The sequence below is a fragment of the Drosophila serrata genome, unplaced genomic scaffold (assembly GCF_035046125.1).
Source record: "Drosophila serrata isolate PLE 108 unplaced genomic scaffold, ASM3504612v1 contig_245, whole genome shotgun sequence".
Lineage (NCBI taxonomy): Eukaryota > Metazoa > Arthropoda > Insecta > Diptera > Drosophilidae > Drosophila > Drosophila serrata.
The window spans coordinates 569,074-586,700 of record NW_028257143.1 but is presented as its reverse complement, the minus strand read 5'-3'; the positions used below and the strand labels follow the sequence as shown (position 1 = coordinate 586,700).

At 41.0% G+C, this 17,627-nt stretch overlaps 4 protein-coding genes and 2 long non-coding RNA genes across 7 annotated transcripts; 2 read left to right on the top strand and 4 right to left on the bottom strand.

Moving 5' to 3' along the window:
• Positions 1 to 231: 231 nt before the first annotated feature.
• Positions 232 to 1,704, bottom strand: LOC147643704 (uncharacterized). The gene is made up of 3 exons (XR_015271534.1): positions 1,569 to 1,704; positions 1,447 to 1,483; positions 232 to 419 (listed from the first exon to the last, which is right to left on the bottom strand). It is a non-coding gene; the product is annotated as an uncharacterized LOC147643704 (long non-coding RNA).
• A 263-nt stretch (positions 1,705 to 1,967) lies between these two features.
• Positions 1,968 to 2,544, top strand: LOC147643703 (uncharacterized). Its single transcript, XR_015271535.1, has 2 exons — positions 1,968 to 2,106; positions 2,161 to 2,544. It is a non-coding gene; the product is annotated as an uncharacterized LOC147643703 (long non-coding RNA).
• Positions 2,545 to 2,551: 7 nt separating this feature from the next.
• LOC110185773 (uncharacterized) lies at positions 2,552 to 4,392 on the bottom strand. Its single transcript, XM_020954776.2, has one exon. It carries the CDS (start codon positions 4,154 to 4,156, stop codon positions 2,699 to 2,701), a length of 1,458 nt encoding a protein of 485 aa, XP_020810435.1. The 5' UTR covers positions 4,157 to 4,392; the 3' UTR covers positions 2,552 to 2,698.
• A 429-nt stretch (positions 4,393 to 4,821) lies between these two features.
• On the bottom strand, positions 4,822 to 6,771 carry LOC110185723 (uncharacterized). Of its 2 annotated transcripts, none has more exons than XM_020954705.2 (5): positions 6,756 to 6,771; positions 6,193 to 6,381; positions 6,083 to 6,122; positions 5,519 to 6,023; positions 4,822 to 5,114 (listed from the first exon to the last, which is right to left on the bottom strand). In XM_020954705.2, exons 3-5 carry the CDS (start codon positions 6,104 to 6,106, stop codon positions 5,104 to 5,106), a joined length of 540 nt encoding a protein of 179 aa, XP_020810364.1. In that variant the 5' UTR covers positions 6,107 to 6,122; positions 6,193 to 6,381; positions 6,756 to 6,771; the 3' UTR covers positions 4,822 to 5,103. The 2 variants fall into 2 exon arrangements, with proteins under 2 accessions (XP_020810364.1, XP_086688397.1); XM_086832271.1 differs by lacking the exon at positions 6,756 to 6,771 and adding an exon at positions 5,170 to 5,322 and having other exon boundaries at positions 5,681 to 6,023; positions 6,193 to 6,335.
• On the top strand, positions 6,561 to 8,379 carry Daao2 (D-amino acid oxidase 2). Its single transcript, XM_020954829.2, has 3 exons — positions 6,561 to 7,144; positions 7,209 to 7,718; positions 7,788 to 8,379. Exons 1-3 carry the CDS (start codon positions 6,945 to 6,947, stop codon positions 8,098 to 8,100), a joined length of 1,023 nt encoding a protein of 340 aa, XP_020810488.2. The 5' UTR covers positions 6,561 to 6,944; the 3' UTR covers positions 8,101 to 8,379.
• A 42-nt stretch (positions 8,380 to 8,421) lies between these two features.
• LOC110185950 (uncharacterized) lies at positions 8,422 to 9,839 on the bottom strand. The gene is made up of 3 exons (XM_020954969.2): positions 9,613 to 9,839; positions 9,436 to 9,546; positions 8,422 to 9,371 (listed from the first exon to the last, which is right to left on the bottom strand). Exons 1-3 carry the CDS (start codon positions 9,690 to 9,692, stop codon positions 8,759 to 8,761), a joined length of 804 nt encoding a protein of 267 aa, XP_020810628.1. The 5' UTR covers positions 9,693 to 9,839; the 3' UTR covers positions 8,422 to 8,758.
• Between the last annotated feature and the right edge of the window lie 7,788 nt (positions 9,840 to 17,627).

Here is a 17,627-nt window from a genome sequence, read left to right as displayed (position 1 = left end):
TACTGGTTCAACGCTTACTTGATCCCCGAACAAACGACAATGATTCTAGCGATAGGCCAACTTTATAGTACGTTTGACTAAAAAAACGACTTATATGATGTACATATGTAATGCATTACTTTTGACCGAAAAGCAACGCGCTGCCGACGTTCTAGAACTACTCTTTTACAATTACTCACATTTCTGGGGCTAAGTTGCTTAAGCGTCTTCTCCGCCAACGGCTGCAGCTGCTTGAGTTACGTTAAAGGAAGATTTTGGAGTCGTTGTTGTGGTTGTGTACTTGTACGGATTATCGATAATGTATGCAAGGATTATAATATTCATAACACAGAGGCCGAGAATTGCGAATACGCCGATAATTATGAGAAGCGTGCGGGTTTCCATGATCTAAAGCCTAGAGAAGGAAGAATGACAGGATCCTTGGGGAGAGAAAAGTAAAAAAATAATGTTTGAGTAATGCGAGACGGTAAGTTATTTTACACAGTCGAAATATACGATTTTAGAAAGACAAGACATGAAAGGAAACGCGTACTTGTTGGAATTTTGGGAGGGTCACCACTATGTTAAATATTTTCTGAATATAGTGTTGTATCTTAAATATATTGGATTTTTTCAATAACTTGTGGTGAATTCAGAGAACTGAAAAACAATTCAAACCATTCTTGATTTGGAAGAAACAAAACTGATTCAATAAATATTTGATTACTAAATAAAATGGACGATTTGGATATGCTATTAATAAAACATCTCTTTTATAAAAACAACCATTATTAAAATTTTGTTTTTAATGAACGATTTTTGTATAACCTTCAAGACTTCAAATTTCTTCGTATATAGAGACTTTAAATCGATAATTTTCTGAAATTATTTGGGAAAACAAAACTCTTAAAATATCACTAATGAACTAAAAATTATTTAAAGTACATATTATTAATTTTTTACGTACCATTTGAAATTGCAAAACAATGTAATTGTACCTGGAGGCAGCTTATTATAAAGGTGGCCATGAGGTAGAAAGAGTTTGGCACTTTTTCCTTCATTTTTTACATAATAATTAAATGATAATAAATAATAATTTGAAAGTATATTAGAGAAAGTCACATTTTTGCCAACATTTGCCACCTCTGTGTTGCCAACTTCTGGCAAATAAATATAAAACCCTGCAAGAGTATAACGTTGGATATACAGATGATTGAAAATTAATTTTGAAATGAAAGAATATTTCGAGGCACATAGCTTAAATGATAGTCTGAAATTAACATAGAAGAAAGCTGCTGAGTTCTTTTTTTATGAAAAAATCCTTAACCCTAACACGTCTCATTCCTATCCCACACAGCACTGAGCAAAGGGCTTTCTCTATATTGAAATAAAATTACATATTTGGATATTTGTAGCTCACCATACACGTTTCATTTAATCATTGCATTATTAATACAAAATACTTACTGCTGGAATTTGATAAATTTTTTCGTAATAATTGAATCTGCGCGTGATTAAAATGCCGACGACCAAGATAATGTCGAGTATCAAAAGCACGATTACGATAACTGAGAAAGTTACAATAATACCTTTGGTCTCCATTTACAATCAATGTTTAATACAAACAGTACCAAAACTTTTTTAGAGAGAAACAATTTTTGATGCCGTGTGGCGTGAGTGATTTCGAATAGTTGTGTTGATTTACTGACAGGTACTGGAATGACGTTAAAATCAAAGCATCTTTATATTCCTAGATATAGAAAATAAAAATTTAAGTCTATTTAAGGGAAATAAAGGCATACTCTGTGAAATTTTTAATAAAGATATTTCCTTTTGGTGTACAAATATTTAATTCACATTTTTAATTCACATATGGATTGGGCTTTATTACTATTAAGTTTTTTCTTATTTTATTTGCTTTTGAAAATGTGCGTTTTTTATATAAAATGAACTTAAGAAATCTGAATATATACGTATATATGGTCCCCCGAGGCTAGATTTAGTTACCTTGATATAAAAGACTGCTTTGAAATTACAATCAGAAGCGCATTACATGGATAAAGATTGTTCTGTCAAGCCTTGAATTCTTTAAAAAAGGGAGTTTTTAATTCTTAATTATATTGCCTGGTAAGTTGAAAGCCTAAAAGGAGATTTCTGGCCAACGCCATTCCTGTTTTACAGGTTCTGAACACGCTTATTTGTAACCATGGCAGGCAAACAGAATATTGTGGTTTATGCCGTGATTGGGGTTCTGACCTTAATTATTGTCATCATATCAATTGTGCTGATCGTTGGATTATTTACTCCCTTGGAAAAGGAAACCACAATTCCAGATGAGTACACCTATCAAACCAACTACTGATGTACATACTGTGAGAGGGATCTGCTTTCTGTGATTTATTCGTGAAATATTCAAAATTACCCTGCATTCTGTGGACATCAATTAGGGAGGTGGAAAACTACATACCATGTGCATAAATATTCCTTATTTTCGATTGGATTCCAGAACTATGTAGTAATATCGACGTTTTTAAACAAAATTAAATTTAAATCATCATCAATAAATCTATAATTTCTTCTTTCTAATACAAGAAAATTCATCATTTAATGCAACATAAATTTTGAAAAAAAAAACATGAATCACAAAATAGGAATTTACACATTTGTAGGAGTTGGGTGTAGAGTCTGGGGCTTTGAATGGAGTATAAGGTCGCTGTGATCACTGCTTCAGGTTAAAGGCCTTGAGCTCGTTCTCGGTGAGGCAGGAGGGCTTGATGGCGCGCAGCACCTCGACCGGCTGACTGGCAAGGAGCTTCATCCGCTCGGAGGTCACAAAGGCATCCTGTTGGATCTGGTAATCGTAGATGGACTGAATCATGACCCGCTGCTCCTCGGCTTCGATGACCTTGCGTGCTTTGTCCTCCAGCGCCTTCTTCTCCAAGTCCTTACAGTGCTGCACGGCCTGGCGCTTATGGCTCTCCTGCTGATCCACTTGAATGCGATTCTGTCGCTCACCGAAGCATGTGGGATCCTTGGGGCGGTTAAGGGCCTCCTGGACAGCCTTGTCCCGGACGAACTTTTGTTCATCACGATGGGCAAGCAACTGGTCTCGGATCTCCCGCTTGCGAGGAAGCTTGTTCTTGGCGTGATCCATCGCCATCTCGTACTCCCTGGCCTCAAACTCTCCGATGCCGAGGTTGATGATCAGCTGATCACGTGCCTCTCGGTCCTGCCGGATGCGGTTCAGTTGGAAGCCCAGGCGAGCGGCGGTGGTCTCCCGAGCCTTTGCCAGGTCCTGGCGACGCTTTCGCGCTGCTGAGGTAAAGTGGTCCGTCATGGGTCCCAGGCCGTCCAGGATACCCCTTTCCTTGCCCTGGCGGTTCTGCCAAGCCGCATTGGCCTCCCGGGTGGCCTTCAACATGGCCTCCGACTGTAACTGTGCCTCCTGAAGCATCTGGCGTTGGTGTGCCTTGTTCAGCGCATCCTGTTTAACGCCCTGCGCCACCTTCTCCTCGCACTCCCGCAACTCGCGGCGACCTTCCTCGTTGGCCTTGCGCTGATCCTTCAGCCGGTTGGAGCGTGTCTCCGTCATCTGCGCCATTAGAGCAATGCCGTAGGCTCGTTTCTTCTGAAGGCGCTGTCGCTTTTCCTCCGAACATTCCTGATCCAGCGCACGCTGTGCCGCCAGAGCCTCGGCCCGTTCCCGCTGCTTTTCCTCCGCCGTTTCCCTGGCAATGGTCTGGATAGTTTCCTTCACGGCCAGCGCGGTCTGTGCTCGCTCCACCTCTACCCTGAGGTCCCGCATCTCGGGCACATTGAGCTGGATCTGGAGGCATCGGCTGGCCTCCACCTGCTGCCGGTGCAGCTCATCTGCCAGGCCCTTTGTGATTTCGTGATCCATTCGCTCCTGCCGCTCCCGCTGCTGCGATAGAATGGACTTGTGGCGTTCGGCGGCCACCTCATCCACCTGTGCCTTGACCAGGCGGTACAGATAGCGATCCGCCCCAGAGGCCTGCTTCACCATCGGACACGCGTCCATGCCGTCGTCACAGGCATTGTGCGGCAAGGGTTTCATATATGTCAGCATATTGGGGATTGGCTCCTGGGCGTCGGTGGCGAAGATCGAGACGCCCGGATCATCGAAGGCGCCGAACACGGTGCGCTCCATCCTCGACATGCTTCGGTATAGGGAAGACTCTTTTTTTAACGATTTTGGTTAGGTTATTTATATAGCCAAATCAAATCAATCAATGACATTAGACTCTGAGAAGGCCTCTTACGCTTTGAATTTTACTTTCCTCTCCTCTCTAAAATTTTCCTCCAATTCAATTTTGTGTAGCAGCATACATGTTCTTTGAGGGAAAAAAAATTTATATATAATGTATAGCCTTGGCTTTCCATTAATGTTGCTTAATTTATGATTAACCCACATTCAATCAATATTTTAATCGCTCGTTCTTCTGTGGAATTTATTTGTATTTATTAACTGTTAAAATGCGTACTTCGTGGCTTTGTTTCCTTAATAAAAGATAAGTTTCAAAACAATGAGTCAAATTTAATTAAAACATAAATTTCCAAAGACCAATAATACTTTTGCAACCCTGATTCTTATATTAATACAAATTTTCCCGATAGTCTCTGTGGCATCCACGCTAATATAGATCTCCATCGATTGATTTTTAACATCTTTATCTAATATAAAAACGATTCTGCAAGAACACTGAAGACTAGAAGTGGGATAAGTTTGAATCGCGTTTAGTGCCTTATATTTATGCATTTTTTAAACCGATGAAATGTCCGTGTCAAGAAAACCAATAGGATAATATCCCTATCTATTGCACCTTTATTTTCAGCTCCATTTTTATAATTTATTGCCAAAAGAGTGAACAAATTAAGAATGTAGAAGCGAAAGTCAGAAAGTTGTCCTGAATGCAGCGGTCCGTACTGGTGATCTCCGCCAGCCGATGGATAGTTACCGCAGCATCACCTGTCCTGACTCAGGCCACTTTGAATTTTGTATCAACCAAAAGATCGCCACACAAGTACTTGCTCAACATGTCCCATCCGTATCACATCCCTCTCTCCCGACTTGTAGGGGGGACGCAGAAGATCTCGGAGGATTATTTAGAAGCCACCTGTGAAGAGAGAGCGTAAGCACCCGTGAATAGGACAGCTACCACACCTACTTACTCGGGACGGGACAGAGATTGGGACTAGGGACAAACCGGATGGAACTCGGACCCTAGCAACAGCACTTGGGTGGCGTGTTGTAACAGTGGGCCTTGCACGGCGCACACCAGACACAGGGCATGTTGTCCTTGTTCATTATCCTTGGTCCTTGAGCTTTACGAGAGAAGGCAGAGCATCACCACATCTGAATTTACGGATCAAAAATCCAGATGCAGTGGCCCGCACAGTCAACGCGCATTTCATGCTCCAACTAGGACCTTTTATCTATCAGGACTTACTATCGGACAGACGGGAAGGGATTCTGGGACTCGGGTCGGGGGAGTTTCGGGGACGGACCGACTTGACTTACATGGATACGTTGGGGGTGTGTTACAGTAATTCCAGACACGCGGATCGGGAATACCGCCCTCGGGCAGTGGGGGCACGCACATGCCCGGTGCCGGGGAACAGGGAATGGGTGAAGGAGCTCCGCACGGCGGACTGTGTGGGCCACAGCATGGTGTTTCATTACAAGGTCCGAAGCAGCCACCTCCAGAGCCACCGCATCCAGAGCCGCCGCCACCACCACCGCCTCCGCAGCATCCGCCGGCTACGCGTCCACCGCAGTCAGCACCGCCAGACGCAGCTCCTGTGGCGGCGCAACGCATGCGCTTATTGTTCACGCCCATGGTCATGTTGGCGAAGCGCAGCGGGAAGGCAGCCGGACCGCAGGACGGGAAGGGGAAACACAGGCACGCCGGCCGGCCCTGGCATGCGGATCGTGGGCACTTGTCCTGGAGCCCGTTGCGCTTCACACAGTCACAAGTGGTGTACATAATGCCACATCGCAGCTCGCGACTCTGGCATCCCCGGGGCTGCAGGAGATCGATTGGTTAACAGATCGAAACAGGATGCAGTGGCATCCAAGACTTACCTCCATCGATCCGCCGTCACACATGTTAAGGACTTGGGCGCTGCATGGCAAGGATAAAGTTTATTAAATATTAACACTTTTTACCACTTTTTACGATTAATAAAACTCACTTTTTGGTTAAAATTTGTTAGAAAATAAAACTAAGAATTTTGATAAATTTAGAAGTTGGCCGAAACGAATGGTCCGAGAGTGTGAAATAGAATGAATATTGCTTGTTACATCGTTGATAAGGTAGGGTTGAGCCGGCGGTTCGGTTTGAGTTGGGAGTCATGGCATACTTTATGGATATTTATGGCCTACTAGATCTACGGGGAAAAATAGAGTTAAGTAATCAAACCTATAATTAATATTATTACATTAGAAAAACACTATAGTTTGTAAGTCTAAAGATCTAACAACGCTTGAATCAACCGAAATCTATACTCTATTGTAAGCAAGATCACACATAGATTGTTTTTATTTAGAAGACAAGTGCATTAGTTTGTTTAGAGAGTCTGTTTCACTTCCACCAATAAAGCTTTTAGTTAATCGTGCTCAAACATTAGTTGAATGTACTTTTATCTTGTACATTTTAAATTTAATGTACGTTATCTTTGCCTGATTGCTCTATCAGCAAAAACTTTAAGCCTCTCTCCACAGAAAAGTTATAATATAATGCATTTATAATACTTACTTTTATACAGATTAGAAAATCATACCAGTTGTAGTTGCATTGCGAATATAACAATCTCAAAGCGATGAATGCGCCTACTCCAGCGAAAGCTCTCTGTTATCAGGCATATGAGCGTTTTTTCGGTTGAGGAACGGACTCGTTGCTATTCAGTTCCCTCTGAATTATCAAGCTGATCGGATCGTCATCGCAATGCCAAACATTGCAGTTATCGGGGCCGGGGTGAACGGAGTCGCCAGTGCCATTAAGATACTGGAGCACTACCTGGCCGAGGGGCAGCCGATAAGCGTCACGATTATATCGGAGGACTTCACGCCCAATACCACTGGGGATGGTTCGGCGGGACTCTGGGGCCCCTATCTGCTGGGCGGTACACCGCAATCGAAAGTCTAGTAATTATGTTTAGGAATGAATCTCCAGGTCCTATATAATTAACTTTGAGTTATTTTCCTGCAGCAAATGGTCGCAGAGTATGCACCAGTTCCTGGAGAAGATTTGGCTGAGCGAGGACGCCGGAGAGGCTGGAGTTTGTCTGCTGCCCTGCGTCCGATTGAGCACCTCGACAGTGGACTCCGTAGAGGACTTTTGGCGCAATATTGTATATGGAGCGATGGACTTAACCGCGGACCAGTTAGCCGTCTACAATGTGGGCAGGAGCGTAAAGTTCACATCAGGACTATCCTTTATCACTTATACCTCGGAGCCCGTCAAGCTACTTCCGTATCTGATGAAGAGATTCCTTCGCAATGGTGGTAAAATTGTCCGGCGAAAGATAGAAGACCTTGAAGCCTTCATCACTGATTCTGGATATGATGTTATTGTCAACTGTTCGGGTCTGGGATCCCGGAAACTACTCAACGACGAGCAGATGTACTCTGTACGTGGTCAAGTGTCGCGAGTGAAGGCTAATTGGATCTTTTCGGCAGTGCTGGATGAGAGCGATGATGGAAACTACATAATACCCAAGTTAGTAACTCTACTGGTTGGTACAGTTTAATGATGCCCCTAATGAGAGTTGTCTTTCTCTTCCCTCAGCACCGAGAGCGTGGTCCTGGGTGGCACTCATCAGGAGGGGGACTACAACAGACAGGTTTGCGAGCGTGATAGACAGTTCATTGTGAACGGCTGTCGACGCTTCATTCCTGGCCTGAAGCACACGGAGACCCTCTTCGACTGGGTGGGACTCCGGCCGGGTCGTGGAGAACTCCGGCTGGAAGCAGAACGGCGTGGCAAGAAGCTCCTCATCCACAACTACGGACATGGTGGCAGCGGGGTCACCCTGTGCTGGGGCTGTGCCGACGATGTTTTGGATCTTCTCCTGGCTGCCAACATCTCTTCGAAACTGTAGGGCAAGGTGTAAGCTGGAAAATAACAGGCTGATAGTATACAGTCGAGAAATAAAGTACCCAAAGCTCGATATTGATATTATATCCTTCAGAAGTTACAAGTGAACCTTATAAGAAAAATATTTTGGGGATAAAGAATTTTATAGTGTCTTTCAGAATTCAATTCAATTTTCAGTTCAATTGCTGTGCCAAGTAAAAATTAGTTTCAGGAATTACTTATCATTCATGTTTTAAGGATATTTAAATATATTAAAATAAAAGCAAAGTATAATCTTCTTAAATTACCAATTACGTTTTCCCTTCTCAGAGTAAATTAACACCAATTTATGAAAAGCATATAAGCTTTACTTATTTAAAAGAAATACATTTCGAAACTACACAGAAATATTGAAGGTTCAAATATGGGATAGGACGCGAAATTTTAGATAGTTTTGTGACATTTCTCGCTGTGTATACGCAGCTGAGAGGCCTTATCAAAACCGCAATCGGAAACCACTTTCCGCAACAACAGGGATCTGATGATAAGCTTATCACATATCAGCTTGAAAATGTACCGCCTGTCGCTGTAAACCGTCGACTATCGCTCCCAGTCATTGCGTTTTTGGGAAGCTGCTCGAGAACTGAGCCCAAAAGTAGGCGTCATGTGGGGTAACCCAGGAACTAGAAGTCATCATCCCTCTTTTCGGCAGCCTCCTTGGCCAATCTGGCATCCAATGCCTCGTGGAACTCCTCAAAGCCGGGCATATCTACGTACTTGAGAAGCGGAGGAAGCGGCAGCTCAAAGAGCAGCGCATACATCTCGTCCAGCTCACGCAGGATATCGAAGGGCCGGGTGTTTCCCACCTTATAAATGGAGTAAATGGTGCGTCCAATCTCATCGTACTCGATCAGGCTTGCTGCCTCCTGGTCCGCAGTGCTCAGTGCGATAAAGCTCACTCGGGGCATGTGCATGTGCTGGGCCACCGAGGCGAAGGCGTCGAACATGACCATTAGGAAGTCCTTGTTGAAGTACAGCTCGTCCGGGAAGGCAATCTCGTGAACCATCAGGGCATCGTATGTGGAAATGCCAAGATTCTCCTTGGTGGCATCGATGAGCTCCTTCTTCATCATGATGATCTGTTGAAACAAATTCCGGGGCATCGATGAGGGGAAGAAGACCCAGGAGTGCCATTCCTCTGTCATCCACTCGAGCAGACCCACGGCCTTAATTTGCTTCTCATCCTCGCTGATCATCATGACCGAACACTCGTTTCTCAGTATGTGAAGGACATATCTAATTAATAATGAAGAAATATTTAATCACTATTAATTCAATTAAATTTGTATTTGAGTCTTACTTGGAATAAGTCTCCTTCATGTCCGGCAGATTGAATAGTCCGAGACTCTCAAACACCAAGCTTTTCAAAAAAGATTGGGTCCACATAAACTCGATCACCATGTCGTAATACCTGAAAGAAATTACAAATTTGCTTAGTTGGCCATCGTTTCAGATGTCATTTTTGTGCGTCACTTGCTTGAAGTTAATGTCAGTTATGAGCATTCCCTCGAACTCATCCCACTTGATGGTGTACTTTAGAGTGCGGGTGTCGTCCATTGCGGATCTGTTACAACAAATTTGGTTGCCACTAAAGATTTAGTTGAGGAAATATACAAATTTTAAAGCGCCAAGCCGAAATTCTAAATTAGAAACTCAATTTAATTTTAATAGTAAGAGGTATCTGAAGTTGAAAGAGGCATAGCACACTTTTCGAAAGAACTACTAATTTCTGGCAGATGGATTTATAAACATTATCAACATCATTTAAACTCTCTCTTTTAATAAAATTTTAAGGATTATTATAAGAAAGCGGTGGGATATATAGTTGACCAACATTAAGCTTAATATTAAATATATATTTTATTTTTTATATAGTTAAAGTTCTGGGATTTCAACTAAAGAGAGTCAAGGGCTTTCAACTTTAAATTATACAAGAAATTCCCACTACCATATTGATATTCTTATATTATTAATATAATTATAGCTCTCTTTACAATGTTATTTGTTTATAGAATTCCAAACATTATTACATTAAGTATATTTTACTTTTAATATTCATTTTGAATAAAGTTATTTGAAATTGGAATCCCCTGGTCTATAATTTAAAAAATGTCTGCATACTTTTTGGACTACGTTTGAATTTCTCATGAAGCTCTCTTTAAAAAGGTCTTCCGTATGCCAGGAGATTAAATTGCACTTTCATATCTATGAGGCATAACAATAAATGTTTATTCGTATAACAAAATGCAAATGTGCTTTTGGTGGATAATGTAATAATTAAATGGATATACAGGCGATAACAATCAAGTGAAATACGTGTAAATTTAATTTGTCTAATGTCTCAATTTGAATAAATTGCCACCACATAAAAGCAAATGCAGCCCAAAAGAATGTAAATAACAATCGCACCCATTTGTAGGTGGAACTGGGCTGGAGCTGGAGTTGGGGACTAGGCGGAAAACCAAACCAAATCCACCCCAAGTGCTCAAAATTTGGGCAGTGGGAACACGTCCTATTCGAATACACCTTGGATTCCGACTTGGTTCGTTGGGTTTATTTTAAAATTCAAAGACCATCGGGTGTCATTTTCTAGGCAACAAACCAATTGAATAATCCAGCTCTGACAGGAGGGTGTCCTCCGAAATCTCAAGCCCCTCCCCCCGGGAAGGGCAACGCATTTTTAAATGTTTCACATCCTTGTCCGTGAGACAATTGGATATTTAAATACAAGCGACACTTTTAATGTCAGGCATCGGGTGTCGTCGCTTTCAGCATATCTATTCCGGACACGTATCCCGCCTCTCATGGCGCCCTGATAAATTCAATATTGAAAAGAAATAACTTAATTTTAGAGCTGATATGGAGCAGAGGGGAACAGAGCAGGGTTCTGCCATGGCAGAACCTTCTGGCTAGGAGCATACTGGCATGAGGAGACTAAGCCACCACCCAACACTAACATTAATCGTCGTCGGATTAGAGGGCCATGGTGTAAGGCCGCTTGGACTTTATGATGTTGCATAAACTGTGTCGGAGCATAAAAACGTCTCATTTGGGACTCATTTAAGCCACCAAATTGTTTGCACACGCTCGACGATCATCATCCTTTCTGCCACAAAAAAAAAAAGGTAAGCGTTTCGGGGGCACCAAGAATCGCGAATTTGAATTCATTCGAAAATCGTTTAACGTTTGCCGGGTGGTTTAGCATGTTTTTCAGCACACACCTGCGCATTCCCTTGGCATTGGAACCGCGGACAGGTGAGAGGCTGGAGAGGCAGGAGTTTTGGGCGGAGAAGCCGTGACTTGCATTCGCCAGCGACATTTCACCGCCGCTTTCATTTAAAATCGAAAATGCGCAAATACAGGCAGCGAACGAAATGAAATGCAATAGAGAAAGAGTTTATGAAACCGAAGTCTAAATACTTTACTTTAAAGTTTAAACAATTAAGAATCTGTTGGTTTTTGGGACATTAAGCAAGAGACATTATTAAGATTTGTAGTTAAAGGAATTAAAAATCGTTAATAAAATTAGTAAATGAACAGATTGATTGTATGCATACTACAGAGTTCAAGATGTTCCGATATTCCACTTCATTTTGACCAATATCAAGGTAGGAAAATGCTCTTTCCAAACTATCTCTTTTACACTGTATTCTTTAGATCATTAAATAAGCCATTCTTTTACATATGTTATAAACCCCTTTCAATAGGGTACTTCCCGGGAAGTTGAAAAAACACAGCTTGTTTGTGATGGCTGAAAAAGCCGAATGACAGTGGATGGCGGCCATGATATAGACGGTCTGAGTTTGTTTGAATTGGGATGCAGTGTGGGTCCTGATGATGGGTGGGTGGGTTTGCACTTGTTAGCCGCAAGGTGTTCGCAGACTCGTCATCAGCATCCTGATAGCACCACTCCATCTGCGTTGGGCTTCGTTGTTGTCGAAGCGAAATAAATAAACAAACAAACCCATGGCAAGGGTTCAACAAAAGCAAAAGGCTCAAAGTAATTCAAAGGAGCGGAAATGAAAAGGGGCCGCATAATCTGTCTCGCGTTGTCTTTATCCAGGGAGTAAGTTTTCCGCGTTTGCTTATTTAGCGTTTAAATAGCGCTTAATCTACCTTTGGGTAAGTATCTCTCAGATACAGATGGCTGCAGATGAAGCTACTACTACGCTTCTTTAATGCCGTAACACGAATTTAAATACGTTTTATTTTTGGGGATTTCAGTAAGCTTTTTGCTACGAAAATGGAGTGATCATAGCTTATAATTATGCTTGTAAAAACAAATTAAACTTCAATTTTCTACACCGACTTGGCAGCTTCCTGGTCCTGGTTGTCTGCCTGTTGGATGATTTCGGTTCCTCGAATGACTTCTCCAGGGAACAGTGAGCCAGGACCAGAAGTTTCAAAAGCAGTGTGGCCCAAATAGCTATTTTGTAAAGCAGACTGTCTTTAAATTAAAAACATATTTACTTTTGGAAAAAAATTAAGTACCTTTTTAATGTTCAAGGATGAAAAACTTATACAGTTTTCAATCAGAAATGAATTTGATCATTGTAATTGGGTTGTTCTTTTATAATATTTTTAAGTGAAATGAAATATAATATTGGTGAAACTGAAATTAATAATACATTTTGTAAATTAAATCTTGGAGTAGGTTTAAATGTTTAGTTTTTAAAAGAGTTTTGTTCATTTATTGTGCAAAATTATAGATTTCTCCTAACCAATAAGTACTTGTATGTTTGATATCTATTCAATTTAAGCTTCAACCCAAATAGGTATGTAAGTACCACTAATATTCCAATAAATATAACAGAATTTGCCCCCAAGCTAATTCAAGTCTTAGCTACTTTTCTCCCGTGAACCTGGCAACACTGTCCCACTTCTCTGCCTTTTTGGAAAGACGTTAAGGAACTTCCGCTTCAGTTTTAACTCACTTAGCTCGGTCGCGACTTATGCAAAAGTTTTCAATTGCCCCTTATTATTGTTGTTCTTGCTGTTGCCGCTCGCCTTTATTGTTGCGCCGCTTCAAGAGAAATGCAAATTTATTCAAAATGGAGGAAAATGGAAAAGTTGGCGGAGTCTGCCAAGTCTGAATGGCGGAAGGGCTACGGCCATAATTAAATATCATTTTTTTCGCATTTATATTTGCATTTACCCGAATAATTTCATTTTATTTCAGTCTTAATTTGTTTTGCCAACGTAATTCATTCCGTCAAAGTTGAAGGAAGTCCAAAAGGGGTATACCGATCGGGATATGAAAAGAAAAGCCAGTTTTTCCCCATTAGCTGCACGCGATTTTCCAATAAAATTCTAATGGCGAAATCAAATTCTCCGAGGAAAAGTCTGCCGCCGAAATCAGTTACAACTATGGACAGTTATCTCAGCGGGTCATCTCCACGGAAGGACAATTATCGGCGGACATGCTAATTTGTGCGTGGAGAATGACCAGGAAAAAATGGGTTAAAGCAGAATACCTCAATATTTGTTGACGGAACGTGATTTGGCGCATTTCCCGTCGCAACTGGCCAGCGGAGCTGCCAACATGCGACCGCGCCCAAAATGCGCACATCACCGTCTGGCAGGAGCCGCACCCACAAAGGACTCCATAACACACGTACGCAAATACATATGGAGAAAAAGGAAATATAAACTTAAAGTTTGAATAGTACTGCTCAAAACAGTATAAAATATTAATTAAATAACCCTTTGGAATTAAGAAATTTAAGAAATTTTTAAGGCCTTACTAGATCTTATAGAAATCGAATTGGTATTTAAATATATAAAAGGACCTTGTAACATTTTTAAACTGCTTGATATTTATATTGCTTTTTTACATAACTCTTAAAAACATCATATATATTTCGCTAACTCAATGCAACTTTCTTGAAAATTTTATATGTTATATGTATTTAATATAATTTTTCATTTAATTTTTCAGGTGTATGCTCTCCAAGTCGCGATCTCCCGCGTAGTTCTTTCTAAAATATGTTAAATGTTTCGTCCGAGCTGCACAAACAGGCGCTTGAACAGAAAAAATTCCAAAAGGACGAGGCGGAAGGACTCATGGAGCGTAACCGCTGAACACGCAAGTCGGAAAGGGTTAATTAATTTAATGCCATAAGCGGAGTTGAAGATATAGACTTCTGCTAACTAGACTATTGAAACCCCATCAAGTCAGGGGAAGGACTACAAAATATTTCAGGTATCGGAAGCCACCATCTCCGTCGCAATTCCAAGATAAACTCCGCCTTCAAAGACGCTGAAAAGCCACACCCACAGCTGCTTCTTCCGGGCTGCTCCAGTGTCTTTGATGTGAAGTTTGATAAAAAGAAGTTCCCGACTGGCCCCAAGCTATACTTTTGTAATTTTCCGCCACCAAATTGGCTTTCATTTTTTTCGGGTACGCCTCAGTGAAGTCGGAATCGAATCTGAGTCCGTTGGGTGGAGAAAAAGGACTAAATTATTTCCACCACATGACGTCAATTACAGTCACTTGGCTGCTAATTATAAACTCATTTTCAATTAATCAAGCTGTTAGACATAAAATGCCAATAGATGTACCTCCTTCGGAGCATCGCGTGCTCGTTGGCTTGGAATAAAGAAAGGCAGCGATGTCAACGCCAATTGATGGTTGCCTCTGCCGTTGGTCCTTAAATAATTCATCAGGATACCGGCACTGCCGTTGATTTCAATTGGAGGCGAAGTACCGAGAGCTTCTTGTGTTTCGGGCTCACTAAATTATTCCACAAAAAGCATCGATGGCAATCACTTGGGGCACGACGACAGGGACACCAACGTGATCATCATCAACAGCCTATCCACCTGCCATTAACCACGCTTAACCTGACAACCTCCTTATGCGACTGCGGCCCGGCACACCGATAAACATTAAGTTGTCAATAAAGGTAATTCATTATGTCGCACTCGAATACCCGGGGGAACCACTTGGTTCCGTGGGCCTTCCTCCTCAAAAAAAAAGAACAAGAAAGACATCTTTGCAGCGCTCTGCCTCCATTTTCAGCCTCTTCCGCATTTGACAGTCGCACTCGGCGGTGATAAAATATTCCACTGGATGGGTAATAAAATTGCTTATTGCTTAGCATTGGCCGCAGCCAAACGCGCTGCGGTCTCATTCGAATAAACTGGAATGGAGTATTTATTGGCATGGGTCAGCTGGGGATTTCCGGAGGCTGTGAGAGTACTACTGCGGTTTTGAAAAGTATCAAAGATGGATAAATGTGAACTTACTAATGTAGTTTTAAAGGACTTGAAGGAAATTCAAATAGATTCTACATCCTTATATTGTTTTGGTAAATATATATTTGATCTTGTGGCTTATTGTAATTTTGAGTTTCCTTTAAATTTACAACTAAATTCCCTTGATTCTAAATTATATACCTTGTTTAGTAGAAATGTGTATAGTTTTTGAAACAATATTGAAGACAAAAGGTTTAAGAATTCAAACCATAAATGAGCTATGTCTAAATCATATAACATAGATGATGAGTCCTGGAAGATATAAATTAGCGCTATAATTTAGCAAATGACTTTTGACAATAACGTGACTATAATGTATCTGAATCAGATTTTCTAAGTAAAGTTAACCTGGAATTATGAACTGATGAAAATATTTATAGAGCAGGTAAAATAAATCTTGAAATTAATACGCAAGAACAAACCAAATTTTAGATCCCCTGTTAAAGCAATGAGATTAGGTAACTTGAAAATATGGAATACCCAAACACACATTCATTTATTTATGAAACTTATTATTTTTCCTAAAACATACCAAAATATTTGTTCAAATACGAAACGGCATCATCCTTATTTATATTTTAAAGCACATTCTGCTATCCACTTGCCTAGGCAGAGACCACTAAAGGATACATGGTTTCGATACCTGATGGCTGGCTCTCGACACTCGCGTGACACGTCAGATCAATTTTTCGAAATATATTTTCTTCGAAATTTATTTGCCTGTCATTAGAGTTTTGCGGAACGTGCCTTGGTCGCATTTGCAAGTGCTCCACTGGGGACGACTATGTGCGACATGGCGACCAGTGCTTGGTGGGGTGGACATGGCACGAACTGTTTGGAAAACCAATAGCCACCAGCAGGAGCGACTTTTCCATCGATTTGAAAGCGGGTGGAAAGGGGGGGAAGCTGCGCAAGGGGACATTTGTGCCACTCACACCGACAAAACACACGTGTGTGTTTTATGAAAATTGCATTTCAATTGACAAAGACGGGCGAGTGGAGCATAAAATATGGCAATTCGTGCTCCATCGGGTTCAACTCCTTCGTGCTTTATGCCCCCGTAAGCCGTATTACGTTGATGAAATTGTTTGCGCTTCCACAAATTTTGTTTGGTGGCCGCGGAGTGGTTTGGCGTATGGGATGGGACCCCGGGACACGGACGTCTGTCCAGGATATTTATTATTTTATTAGCGGCGTGTGTTCCATCGGTGGCCAGCCATCATCCTTGGGAGTGGCTCACTTTTTACGGCTATGCCTGCCGTCCCATAAACCCTTTCGTATTCCGTATTTTGTATTTCATATTTTGTATTTGGCCAGCAAGTCGTGTGTCTAGTTGGTTATGATAATTAAGTAATGGCTTCGTTCCGCCGCCACATGGACACATCCGTTCACCCGCCCATCCATAAGTGTTGACCACTCGAGCGTCGCATTTGTGCAAACAGGACTCAAATGTATATTTTTTCGAAGTTTATTCTAACCCTACGACAAGAATAATTACAAGAAAAATCTTAGACTTGATAGTTCAAGAAATATTTACATTAAATATTAGTTCTGTCAACATATTAAAAGGTGCCTGAATTGGCCGATCGAATAGGATATGCGTACTTATGGGGAGTCCTGAAGAATATCTATCTATGTATATTTGAATTCTTTGAATCGATAATTTTGATGACAATTTCTCTACAAATCATAGATTAAAGAACTCATAACTAAGCCAAATATGCTATCATTTTAATTCGGAGAGCTTTCCTTTTTCAGTTTTTATTGGGTTAATAAATCTGCATAATCAATTTAAAATTTAGAAACATTAAATTTTTTATCAATTTTTTACAATTTTCACGATGGTAACCCCTTATAAAATTTATAAAAATTTACATTGATTTTTCTGCCGTAGATAGTTAGATCAATTCGGCTGCTTATGCTGATCAAGAAAATATATGATTTATAGGGCTGGAAATGATTCCTTCACATTGGTACAAGATTCTGATTAAGATTAAAATACCCTGAAAGGGTATATAATGCAAAGCCATTTTTGATAATTTAAGAATTGGTTTGAGCTAAACTTAAGCGTTTTTATTTATAAATCTATGGCTTAAGGTTTTATGATTTCAAACTAAATTAAACCGATACAATTACATGCTGCAAGGGAATACAAACTTCCTTTTTTATATTTTAAACTAAAACGAAACACTGGTAAAGTTAAGGTCAATAGAGTTATGGTTTAAAATTGGTTTT